Source organism: Dromiciops gliroides, chromosome 5 (assembly GCF_019393635.1).
Source record: "Dromiciops gliroides isolate mDroGli1 chromosome 5, mDroGli1.pri, whole genome shotgun sequence".
NCBI lineage: Eukaryota > Metazoa > Chordata > Mammalia > Microbiotheria > Microbiotheriidae > Dromiciops > Dromiciops gliroides.
The window spans coordinates 100,057,319-100,071,055 of record NC_057865.1 but is presented as its reverse complement, the minus strand read 5'-3'; the positions used below and the strand labels follow the sequence as shown (position 1 = coordinate 100,071,055).

At 37.3% G+C, this 13,737-nt stretch overlaps 1 protein-coding gene across 1 annotated transcript in view; it reads right to left on the bottom strand.

The window, feature by feature from the left end:
* Positions 1 to 13,737, bottom strand: part of TPK1 (thiamin pyrophosphokinase 1) — a 516,691-nt gene that overhangs the window by 322,323 nt on the left and 180,631 nt on the right. The window contains exon 4 of the mRNA XM_043968376.1: positions 4,375 to 4,444. Within this exon, the coding sequence (XP_043824311.1) occupies positions 4,375 to 4,444 (70 nt within the window). The remainder of the gene's footprint in view (positions 1 to 4,374; positions 4,445 to 13,737) is intronic.

Below are 13,737 nucleotides of genomic sequence, written 5' to 3'. Positions count from 1 at the left end.
TGTCCTAACTAATTTAGAAGGCCCAGCATTAGGTCTTAGAGAAAATGCAGTCAGAAGAATTCCTAAGGGAAGAGATGAAACAGAAAAATCAAAAGAGATTCAGTAATGCCTACTGTTCAGCAGGCATTTCAATCAAGTACCTAATATTTGCAAGATTTTGTGCTAGTTACTGTGAATAAACAACAAATAAAGCAAACAACAAAAAGCAAAGAGTACCTGTCTCAAGAAATTTACAATCTACTGATAATCCCAACTGGCAGGGAGTTAATAACATGCATATATAATTCCATTTTTTTAAATGTAAAATGTAAATCAGCAGTCGTTTATGGAGCAAAGAGTACACCAGTAATTGAAGTAGTAAACAAGAAGCCTAAAACTGTTGGTGAGTTAGGGGGTGTCTACCCCCAAAATATGAAGACTTGCCCAGGTGGAATGGGTGGATGAGAACAATTTGTTCCAATGGCTGTGAAGGCAGCTGAAGCAGGCTTGGTAGAGCTTTGTGGAGCACTTAGAGCTTGGTCAGATATCAGATATCAAAGAAGCACGAGGTCATACATGCATCCTGAGGCAGTGTCCTGCCACTGCACTTCAGAGACTCTGGAAGAGTGAGGCTGACCCAACTTTGTGCAATACTGCCTCACTTAAATCCAATTCATGCATAAGTCACGCCTTAATGTCAACAGTCGTCTTTGAAAATGAAGGATGAACAACATCTGCGGCAGTAATGAAAGGCTTCCTTTAGTGGCACCTAAATCTAGTCTTTTTTTTTTTTTTTTTGCACTTGGCAATGAGAGTTAAGTGACTTGCCCAGGGTCACACAGATAGCAAGTGTCAAGTGTTTAAGGCCACATTTGAACTCAGGTCCTCCTGAATCCAGTGCTTTATCCACTATGCCACCTAGCTGCCCCAACCTGAATGTAGTCTTGAAAGAAACTAGGGATTTTAAGAATGTGAGATAGGACAGAAAGGTGAGCATTCCAAATGCAGGGAATAAGAGCCTGTTAAAGGTAAGAGATGGAGGATGGAATTGTTGTGGTTGAAGGAAAATAAGGCAATATATAGAAAAAGTCTGATGAGATATACAGTGTTCAATATCCATGATCCCCCATCTCTTTAGAGTGGGTGGGAGATAGCTTTCTCATATTTCTTGGTTTAATGTCATTTGAATCCTTAAGTTTCAATTATTTGGTGGTAGTTGTTCTTTTCATTTAGATTGTTGTAGCCGTTGGATATATGTATGAGTGTGTGTGTCTGTCTGTGTGTGTAGTTTTTCTGATTTTACTAACTTCACTTTGCATCAGTTTAAATAAATCTTTCTATTATTCTCTGTATTCATTATGTTCATCATTTCTTATAGCACAGTAATTTTCCATTACATTCACGTATAAAATTTTGTTCAGACATTCACATTTACTAGGTATCTCCTGATGAATTTTATCCTTAAGAAGTTTCCATCTCTTTTGGCCTTACTTCCCCTGCCAGACTTTCTCTAAACCCCTTAAAATCTGCTACAACAAAATTTGAGTTAGATTATGTATACTTGGCTTTTATTTCCTCTATCATTAATTAACATGAAGTAGTCACATCTCACTAAAGCTCAGATCATTTCTATTCCAGTAACTAGTTACTACATATTGGTGAGAATCAAGTCCAACCTAAAAATAACACTGCTGTTACTATATATAAAGTTCTCTTGGTTCTTCTCATATCACTCATTGTTTTGTGCAAATCTTTCCATGATTTTTTCTAAAATCATTGAGCTCATCATTTCTTATAGCAGAGTAGTAGTGTTCCTACCACGACTTGTTCAGCTATTCCCCAATCAATAGTCATTCTTTCTGTGCTACTTCCTCAGCTTTTGAAGAATGAAATTACCATTAAGGCAAAATATGAACATATTAGCTGTTTTACTATTGATAAACAGAAAGACAGAGATATTTACAGAATGTAATGATTTTTAAGTCTCCCCATCATCATATCATTTCAAAGTCTTGTATTCTATTCTCAAACTCCTTATCTAATTCTTCCTCCTTTCCAGTTGGTCTATAGTATACTTCCATGAAAACATCCATTTTATCTTCCTTCTATTGTTTATTCACACATCTTTCACCATGATGTCAACCTCTGGTTTCTATATTTCCTACAACTCTCTACTCTATATTTTATTTAATTTCTTATTTAAAATCATCTTTTCCAAAGACAGCAAAAGCCCCACCATACCAAGTTTCAATGACACCTAGAGGTTGAGTTTAACTTTCTTCACTAAGATTTCTAGTTCAACTTGGTTATTATTTATATTTGGATTCATTTGTACAAATTTATCTAAGGAATTGAGTTTTGTTGCTTGTTTCTTTTTTGGATTTTGAATCCTCTGAATTACTGGTCATTTCTTTAACTATTTTTCCTATTTTATAGCTGATATTCTGGAGGTAGGGGAAGGGTGAAGCAAGGTTCCCCCCCCCTTTCCATTTAAATATCACTTGATCAGATTCTCAAGACTCCAGTTAAATTCTCCCTGGACTATATCATGTCAAGAGCTTTTATTTTGCTATATTTTAAGCAGTGATCCAAAAGTCTAAGATTAATATTAACACTGATCCTGTATCATTTTCTTGTTGATCCTATTTACAAGAATTGATTTTGTCCTCTGTTTTTGTTATGGTTCTTTGTCTATAAACTTAGTTCAGAATTCAACTGGCCTGTATTGGGTTAATTCTAAAAATTCAGCTCTTCTGCTAATCACTAATCTATTCTTACCTTAAAGAATTTTGCTAACCTTAGGGAAAGTGTTTCAACACAAAAGGAGTTGGACCTCACATCTTACTCCATCAAGCTATCCTACAAGGATATCTGGTTTGCTCTCCAAAAGTCTGGGCTGCTATCTCTTACTCAATCAAGAATTGATTCTTAGTTTCATGAAAGAAGGAGGGTCATTGCTAGTCCCCATTACCAAACTTCCAACCAAACATGTTCCATGCCTCAGTTCTGTAACCAATTATGATGCCCTTACTTCCATGATGTCAGCTGCCCTGTTCCGTTTTTTGTTCTTTACTCTCCAAAACCTATGTAAGGGGAACTGTCTTTTTGATCAGGGTCTTTGGCATAAAGGGAGGCAGTCGACTGACCCACTTATTGACAGGTAGCATGTCCCTGCTAATAAATATTAACTTGTTCAGAGATCTCCCTAAGTTTAATCTTTCATTAAATTTCAATCATGACGCCGTTTTTACCAACCATTCTCTCAAAAGCCAGCTCAAAAATGCACATTCTGATTTATTACTTTATATATTTTCAGTCTATAAGCTGCATTTGAATTATATTTAAAAATTGACAATCCAAATAATTATTAAGAAGTAACACAGAATCTACATCCAGACAAGTGCTTAATTTCTGCTAAATCTTTGAAAACTTAGGCAAAAATAACTATTAAATCTGAATGCAAAGTGGTCATTTCAGAGCATCCTAATATCCACACTCCAACACTCAAATACATATAGTCATACTATTTTGCCAACAAATATGGAGATTCACTCCTCATTGAACTGCTTTATCTTCTGGAAGGTGGCAATATTTCTTCAATAGCAAATATGGTGGAAATGGAATTGCATTTAATAGTAAGTCAGCTTATAACTAGAATATAAATGAATGTGTGCATGTCAAGGGTTAGACCACAAATATGTTAGCAATGAGTTGTATTTAAAAGCAATTCCTATCCTTCCCACTGCCTGTAATTCTTTCAACTAAAAATAGCGCACCATGCAAAGATTGAGGAAACCAGAGAGTGTATATAGCAAATCATTAAGGGATGAACTATTTATCCCCTAAAAGATATATGAGTGCATAACTCAGAAGTAATTAAGTCAAAGTAAATTATACTGGGCTTTCCTCAGCAGTAGTATAAAAATGTCACATCTTCAAATAGCAAAATATGTATTTCATTTACATGTGTTCATTTTTAATTCATTTTAACTGCATTAATAACATCTCAAACTCCCATCTGGAGTTCTAATTTAGGGAACCATAGAAACCTGGAATTAGAATAGACTTTAGAGGTCATCTGGTCCAACCTGGTATGGAAATTCATGGAGAATTAGGATATAATCTTTAAAAGTATCAATGCATGATAACACTCATGTTTTATGAGGTTAAAAAACATAACTGGCCTCTTTTTATTACTAGTAGCTGATAAACAGAAGAGAGTAAAGGAATAAGAATGATCATTTTTTCACAATAATCAAGACTTCTCTTTTGATGATGTTTTTCAGAGAGCCACTTTTCTCATAGTAGACAAAGGAGAGTATTGGGAACATAAGAAAAGACCAGAATATTGATATAGGTACATGTAATTCTGAATACTCTTAAAAGTGAACATACCTCTCCTGCTCTCCTTCAGTGACATGATACAAGCGGTTAGCACCTCCATCAGCACAGGCTTTTAAAAGAGCTTAAAATAAAGAAACCATAGTATTTCAACATTAGAACATTGAAAAATAACAAGCATGAAAACGCATATGCACAAACATACTCCCCAACCACCTTGGATCAAATTTCATCCAGCCAGGTGATCTAAGGCAAGCAATCATGGTTTGCAGTTCTCTCTAGCTGATCCTCTGATGGTGGTTGTTGTTGTTATTTCCCCTTTATCTACAGGGTTGAAACTGATTATCTCAAAATTCCTTTCCATTTCAAAAGATCATAACATACAGGGTTACCACCCAAATATGGCAGCAAAAATCAAAGGGGACAGGATTTTAAAAAATGCCATTCTCTGAAATGAAACTAAAAATAATTCCTGGAAATAGAAGAAGACAGCAAACTGTAGAAGTCATCGCAGAAAATCACCAACCTCAACAGACAATTTGTAAATGTGGTTGATAAAATTTTGTTATGTCTCAGATCTCATCAAAGTGCCTAAGCATCCTACCTAAAATCCTTTTTGAAAGTCACCATTTTAAAATGAATGCTATGAAATCAGTATATAGAGTCAAAACCCAGTTATTTGCCATTTACCGAACACAACAAAGAATCTCCCTGATAAATGCATTGGCACAGGTTCTTGCTCATGCCTGGAAAACATACCCTCATTACCTCTGTCTCTAAAAATTCCTTGATGCCTTCAAGAGTCAGTTCAAGGGCCACCTCCTACATGAGGTCTACCTTGCTCCTCCAGGAGTTACCACCCTCCCCCTTTCTCCAGTGACTTTGTATTTACTTATCTGTGTAAACCCCTTGAAGGCAGGCATTATTTCATTTTTATCACTGTAATCTCTATAATCCCAATGCCAAGCACATAAAAATGGTTTGGAATGAATGAAATGAATGAACTATGAATGTACTACTAAGGAAGCAATGCTGTAGTTATGATCTGGGGCAGATAAAGACAGAAAAGGGAATTTTAGTAAGTGATCGATTTCCATGTTTATTCAATATAGCCCATAAAAGTATGTCACCATATCTGTAGAGAGAAGTACCCCTAACAGAAGATATAAGCACTCTACAATGAAACAAGGAGAGTTCATTAGATTCTAATTGTCATCTGTGTAAAATACTTCACTATTTATTAGTGTTAATAATATTTATATGGAATTTTAATGTTTACCAAGTCCATTAAAACTATTATTTCATTTTGTTTTCACAACAAGCAGATAAGAAAGCTATAACTGAAAGGGGTTAAGTGACTTGCTCAGGTTAACAAAACTAGTGAATTTCTGAGGCCAAATTTGAACTCAAATAATCTATCCCATTGCACCACCTAGCTGTGTCTATTCAACTATTTTAAATAACCTGCTGACAGTTAATCCAATTTCCCATGTAGGTATATGTGGTGAGAAGAAGTGGGGATAGGGATGGGAAGTGGCAGGGTTGGGTAGTCCTAGATAGTAGACATGTTTATTCCAGTCACTTGGTCTAGTCATTAAAATAAATGAACCAAGCAGCATCCTGAGCTACGAAGCAGTATCTGTTAGTCTGGCTAACATGTATCAGTGTTTTAGAAAATAATAATCCCATGCTGAAAGTAAATTGAAAAAAAAAATCAAGTTCCTTAATCTATAAAACTGAAGACCAGACTCTGGGCTGTTCTTCCCTTGCTCTGTTCCACAAGTAATAGGTATCTCATTAGCCTTAGTCTAAAATACCCCAAGAGCTGACCTATCTTTAGCAATTCAATTATATGATTTATGATCTACCTGAGCTAAGAAACAATTTGGAAACAATACAAAGTAGTACATAATTAATTACATATTAAATTGTGTGTTACAGATTGCAAGTGCTACGAGATATCAGAAAGTAGGGAAAGCAATGGGTACTGGGTAGAGAAGGTGGTGCCTGAGCTAGGCCTTGATGGACTTGGATTTGGAGAGATAGAAGGAAGGGTAAGGACATTACAGGAGAAGGGAATGAATGACATGAACCAAGCAAGGCATGGGTGTGCTCTTGAAGCAGGAATAGTACTGGAGCAAAGAATACATATTGGGAAGGAAATAAGGCTAGACACATGGCTAAAGCAGGGAAATGAATGGTGTTCAAACAGGATTTAAGGAAACTTCCTTACTGAAACTAGGTATAGTGGGCCTTAAATCTGACTGTGAAGATTCTTCTAAGTAACCTTGTATTTATCATAGTAAGAAAAAGGCAATGGATGACCCTGGCTATGCAATCATTAAGTGCATCGATAAGGATTAAACCTATGATTTCATTGGTATAGGAATTCTCAGGCAAGCAAATTATCTCTTCCAATGCAAATCAGTCCCTTCTCTTCAATTTATAGGCTGAGTTACCAAGAGCTTGTTCAGTTGTGTCCAACTCTTCATGACCCCATTTGGGGTTTTCTTGGCAAAGATACTGGATGGCTTTACCTTTTCATTCTCCGGCTCTTTTTTTTTTTTTTTTTTTTTGGTTAGGCAATTGGGGTTAAGTGACTTGCCCAGGGTCACACAGCTAGTAAGTGTCAAGTGTCTGAGGCTGGATTTGAACTCAGGGACTCCTGACTCCAGGGCTGATGCTCTATTGACTAGGCCACCTAGCTGCCCCTCCAGCTCATTTTTAACTGAGGCAAAGAGAGTTAAATGATTTGTCCAGAGTCACGAAGTTTATAAGTGAAGCCAGTTTTGAACTCAGGAAGATGAGTCTTCCTGATCTCAGGCCAAGCACTGTATCCATTGTGCCACCTATGTGCTAAAACATTAAGCAATCTGTTTAACACCCACAACCAGTATGATTCAGAGTTGGGGCCTGTAACCAGGTCTTCCTGGTTTTGAGGCCAACTCTCTTATCTCCTATACCAAGAAATGTATCCTGTGCAATAAATAAAGTGGCCTAATGCTGCTATAATCCAAAACATGGACAAGGATTCAGTGAACATGTATTTGAATGCAGGCTGGGCCACGTGATAGCAATGTGACCTTGGGCAAGTCACTTAACTTTAGCGACCCTCAGTTTCTTCATCTATAAAATGAGAGGGATTTCATTTACAAGTCTAACAGGGGGTTGGACTTCGTTCATTTCTTGGACATATAATATGGCTTCTAAGGTGCTTTATAGCTCTAAATTATGATTCATATCGACTTCCTATATTATTCCCCTTAGGAATTTGATTCAAACCTTTTCCTCTCTTCTCAAGTCACACTCAACATCAACAGGAGACAATTTTAGCCTTTTACTCCACTATGATTAAGAACATCCAAAAGGAGTTTCTCCAACTTCCTTTTACTTTCCAAACTTTCTCAAGATCATCCATTATCCCTTCTTTTGTACATCTATTGGAAAAGGTATCTCTATAGCTTGATAAAATCAATTTCTAGTTTTTATCTCTCCCTACTTCCTTCTCGACTTGGCTCCATCAACCAGCCACTTTCAACTCTCATATCTCTAATCAACTCCTCCTACTGGTTTCTCCACATCTACCTAAAAAAACACCCAGACTATCCTATTTCTCAAAAAGAAATGGTCTTTTTAGGCCATACAACTACCATCCTCCTTGTCTGATCCCTATTCACTCACAAACTTCTTGAAAAAGCCATATACTCCTTCTTTGTTGTAGCAAAGAATTAGAAACAAAGTGCCTGCTCATCAGTTGGGGAATGGCCAAACAACTTGTGGGTACATGAATGAAATGGGATATTATTGAACCATAAAAATGATGAATTATATTCTGATAAGGCTGGGAAAATTTGTATGGAACAGATTTCTATAAATACCAAAAGTAAATGAAATGAAAGCAACTTTGAGAGACTTCGTCAAAAACTGTTGACCACAAATGCCTTCAGAAGACTCATGCTTCTGTGGAGAAAAAATAGGAACTGCAAATATTTTGCTACATCTCGACTGATGAATAATGTAGAAATCCCCCAACCCTTGAAAGACTCACATTAGAAAGTCTCCAACCCCTTTGTAAGGACACAGTAAAGTGGATAGCTCATCCACTGCTGTGACAACTACTTTGCAGTTCTTGTATAGGAGACCCTGCAGTTTTGTCTAAAAGGTCTGTTTTCACAGTTCTAAAATTGAGTCTCTTCCCTTTGTCTCCTGCCCTTTGACAAGGGATATTTTCTTATTCTGATAATAAACCATGTAACTCACATTCCAAATACTTTCCTTTTTCCCTCTACTGATCCCTTTTGTTGCCTAACCCTCCCTCTCCTGGGAACTGCTTTACTTTTCTAGCCTAAATTGCAGCAGAATGCTGCTGATTGGCTGTATGCTCTATGCCAGCCTGAAAGGTTATACAAACCAAATCGTTATGCCAGGAATATGAATTAGCTAGCAACGAGAGGAGATTCCTTAGCTCACTAATCAATCTCTTTACTTTCAGACTGGCATCCTATCCTTGACCCACAGTTATCCAGTGGCCATTGCGCCTCTCCAAAGAGGTCAAGAGAATTCCTGGACACTTTCTGCCTCTCAGAAGAGAGGTAATGGTCTAGAAGCATCTAGGTGACACAGTGAATAAAGCACTAGTCTGGATCACCAAAGTTCAAATCTGCCTTAGGACATTTAATAGTCACATGGCCCCTGGGCAAGTCAACTACCCTCTGCCTCAGTTTCCTCAATGGTTAAATGAGGATAATAATAACCTCTACAACCAGACTTGTCTTGAGGATCAAATGAAATAATATGTATAAGGCAGTAAGCATAGTGCCAGAGACATACTAAGTAGGTGCTAAATAAATACTTGTTTCCTTCCCCACACACATCCTCCCCACAGTGTAGGACTATGCTCTACAATCAATGGTGTCAAACAAATAGAAACATACATAAGAATTCCCACAGGCGATATATATTTTTAATGTAATAAACATTTTTATTTATAGTTTGGGGTTCCAATGTTTATCCCTCCTTCTCCCCTTCTCCTCCCTCTCCTTGAGGCGTCAAGCAATCAGATATAAGTTTTACATGTATGATTATATAAACCATTATCATATTTGTCATTTAGTATAAGAAAACAAATAAAAAAAATGAACCAAAGCAAAAAATAGCATGCTTCCATCTGTTCCTTCAATATCAGTTATTTCTTTGGAGGCAGATAGTATGTTTCATCCAGCATACTGACTTAGTTTTAAAATGTAATGTTATCTATGTTTTATTACATTTTTATTTATTTTGTTAAATGTTCCCCATTATATTTTAATACTTTCCCCACAGCACTCTGGCCCATTGGGCCACAGGTGGCATCAGTGGGTTTGATACCCCAGTTACAGTGTTCCCTCTCATCTCATCGGTCCTTGCCTATGGGCTCACAAACACAAACACATGGGGGAATCCTTCATGGGCTTTAACGCCCCAAATGAAAGGGCTGGACTGGATTTCCTGTGATATCTCCTCCAGCTCTAAGGCTGATACGATGCTCTGATTTATAGTGGTTGAAATAGCCTATTTATTCCCCTGCTAGAAGAAATGCTCAAGGCAAATAAAGACCACTTCCCTTTACATGAATAAGGGAGTCTGACTTCATGGACTCTCAAACTTGGGTCATAGCTTAATCAGGATCCATGATCTAGGAAGCAGGAAACCATGTCCCACCTCTGTCACTAACTAGCTACATGGCCATAAGCAAATCACTTCATCTCACTCACTATGCCTCAGTTTCTGCATGTGGGGTAGATGATATCATGCTCCTACCTAGCTCTAAACTCTAATGATTCTAATTCGGAGGATCATAGATTTATAGCTGGAATGGACATTAGGGTCGCTTCAAGTCCAATCCCTTCATTTTACAAATGAGGACACGGGCATGGAACAATTTAGTAAACAGTCAGGGGAGTATTTACTAAACAGCTAGTAAATTTCTGAGATAGAATTTAAATGCAGAACTTTCTGGCTCCAAGTCCAGCACCCTATCCACTACTCTACCTTGCACACCTTCCTTTAAGCAATATGCAGGAGGGAGGTTTTGTTTGTTTTTTAAGAGCTACACAGAATTGCAATCAATAAATGAGCAACTAGCCTATGTCCCAGAGAATCCTGATTAGCCTCTCAGGGAGTATCAGTTAAGCTTGAGCTACTCAACATACAAAAGCTCATCTGTAAAAGGTCTCCTGTCAAGTCAGCTTAACTTCTTGAGTTAACTTTCCCTGTGCATCAACCACTCTAACTGTGGTTTCTTTACTGGCAGTTTGCGGGCCTGAGAACCCTGCCACATCTACATAATATATTAAAGGCAAGTTGCCTGATGAGAAACTCTGCCATGCTATCTTAACTAAGCTCTGCCTACTGCCGTGATGTAAGTAATCTGCATTTGCCTGATCCACCTTCAGGACATGCCCAAGTCCAAGACAAAGGAGCTGTTGGTGATAGAGAATTGGATTCAGCACATAGGTGTCCCAAGGCTGAGGCGAAGGTGAAAACTTTGCCCATTACACCAGAATGTATGTGTGTGTGTATGCATTATGTGAGAGATACAGACGACATGCACGGGTACATACACAGTCCTGCATTTCTTTGTTTATTACTATAGTTAAATTAAAATTAGGTGACAAGTGATATGCTTTTTTGGGGTGCTTCTGATGCTATTTCTCATAAGGAGTATGTTTTCTCTTTTTAGTGGAATCAAAATTAAGTGTAAAATTTCCAGGTGCATCTAAAAAAGCTTAAGATAATTGGTAGCAAAAAATACCTTAACTTCCAACTCACAAAATGTAACTGGCCACCCTAGAATGAGATGAAAAATTCTATGTATCTAAGAGGGTGAAAAAAAGTTTCCACTTTTTAGGAGTTTCAAGTGACAAAGAAAAATCATGACATTTAAATATAATCTCCACTACAAATAATGGCACATATTGACTGCTCCTTTTCCGGACTCCTGAGCCAAACAGCTCAAGAATATCAAAAGCTGAAATGCACAAATAATTTTAAAACAAAAATATTGTGCAGAATACCTGATCTGAGAATCATCCAGGTCTGTGTCAGTAGTCTGGTGGCATCTCTACTGGAAAAAAATGCCCGAGATTCAAGAAAGCAGGTGTTAGATATAATGTAAATAGCCTTAAATTCTTAGAAGCTCTGGCTGCCAGAGTTGAGCTAACCCCCAAGAAACCGATGATGACACTGCATGACAGGATTGGAAGCAGTCTGTCACATAAGAAAAGACTTTTGCTTTGTGTTCACCACTGTCTCCACCTAGAAATGGTTCAACTCAGTCCATACAAACCATCATTGGGAAAAGGTTTGATGCTGGTGATCTGATTCGTCCAATTCCCCACTCCCCACACCCTCTTGACAAAAATTCTTATTACAAGGTTGGAATTCTATATGATTTATAAGCTAGGATTGCTCTATTTGGGGCTGTTCCTATAGTATCGAAGATTCTTTTTATAATTTTACTTTTATGTGAATCAGAATATCTCCTTTAAGGGCCAATGCCTGAATGTTGTTTTTATCTTCCTAGAAGAGCAGAAACATTCCCATTAATCTGTGTTCATCTTTTCCAGGAAGGAATTAGAAGAAGGACTTGGGATGTTAAGAGGGACCAAGGTATTAATTTGACCTGATTTCAAAGCAGACTATCCAAGTTCTTATATGAATGTGGTTTTGATGCTTCCCCTGGCTATGCTAAGGAAGAAAAACATTCAGGTAAGAACACTGACCCTATAAAACTGCTTGATAAAAAGTTAAGGACCAAAACCATCAATCATCAACAAGCATTTTTTAAGCATCTTAGGTATTATGTGATGTATGCTATGTAGTATACAATGTATAGATAAGCTTAGTATCTAATAGTGAGGTTAGATAAACACATAAAATACTGCATGGTAGGTATGAGCCTTGCTATGTGAATGTTAGAGAGTTGTGAAACATAGAGGGTTTGAAGGAAAAGGTTATTACCTTTATTGAGGATCAAGTAAGGATTCATGGAAGAGGTGGCCATGGAGTTGGGCTTTAGAGTATAGGTGAGATATAAATAGTTGAAGAGAGGGAGGGAGGGAGGGATGGAGGAAATTCCAGGCGCAATGAATAACATGAGCAAAAGAAAGAGGCAGGACAGCACATGGAGTGTTTTGGGGACAGAGATTAATTTTATCTGGTGTGTGAAGGGGTGTAACTGGAAAGGTTATGGTGAACTCAAATTATGAAGGTTTCCATTCATACACTGTATTCCAGCTCACAAGACAATTTCAATGATGATCACAACAATACCAGGAGTTAGGCAAGGTTAATGTCATCCTCACTTTTAGGAATGAGGAAGCTAAACCTCAAAGACATTACGGGAATTGTTCAAGTTCACACTACTGATAAATGGTAGAACTAGGAGTAACACACAGGTCATCTACTTATTACTAGGCCCATGTTCTTTCCAGGAGACTAACAAAAAAGGGGCAATTATTTAAGATAATAAATCTCATAAAAAAAGTACAAAATGGATTTGAGAGGAAAATTTCTTATTGGGAGCCCTATCCTGATGAAATCAAAGGTATCAAGAAAACATATAGACTCCAAGTCCGGATAATACAGATCATTGTCATTTCTTCCAAGGCAGGACTTCTTAAACTTGTTTCACTCGAAACTCCTTTTCACCCAAGAAATTTTTACTCAACCCCAGAGAGAGGGGTGTGAGTGTGTAAAAATACATATACAGAACCTTTTACTGTTGCCAAGTTTTTCATGACCCCCACATTCAATTTTGAGACCCATAGTTTAAGAAGCTAGGTTCCAAGGTGCTATTATTCTCAAAATGCAGTTCGAATAGATAAACATTGCAGCTAGTTAATACTTAGCTTAAACACACTAACATTTTCAAGCTTGTCCTTTTAAAAAAAAGGCACAAGGGGCAGCTAGATGGCGCAGTGGATAGAGCACCGGCCCTGGAGTCAGGAGTACCTGAGTTCAAATCTTGCCTCAGACACTTAACACTTACTAGGTGTGTGACCCTGGGCAAGTCACTTAACCCCAATTGCCTCACCAAAAAAAAAAAAAAAAAGGCACAAAAGACTTGAAATAGTTATTATGAAACACATCAATTTTGCTCATCCTGTTCAAAGCTATTTATAGAAACTATCTGGCATATTGGACATAGTGGTGGAATAGAAGTCATGAAAACCTGAGTTTACCCCTGACACATATTAGATGTGTGACAAATCATTTAACCTGTGGATCACAGGTTCCTCATCTAACCCTCAAAATAATTTTTTATTTAAAAAACCAGCATAAAATATTGCTTTTTTCCTTTGTGTTATTATACTTACATGGGGGAAGGGAAATTTGTTTACCAATTTCAAATATTTTATGTTTGTGTAAGTCCAC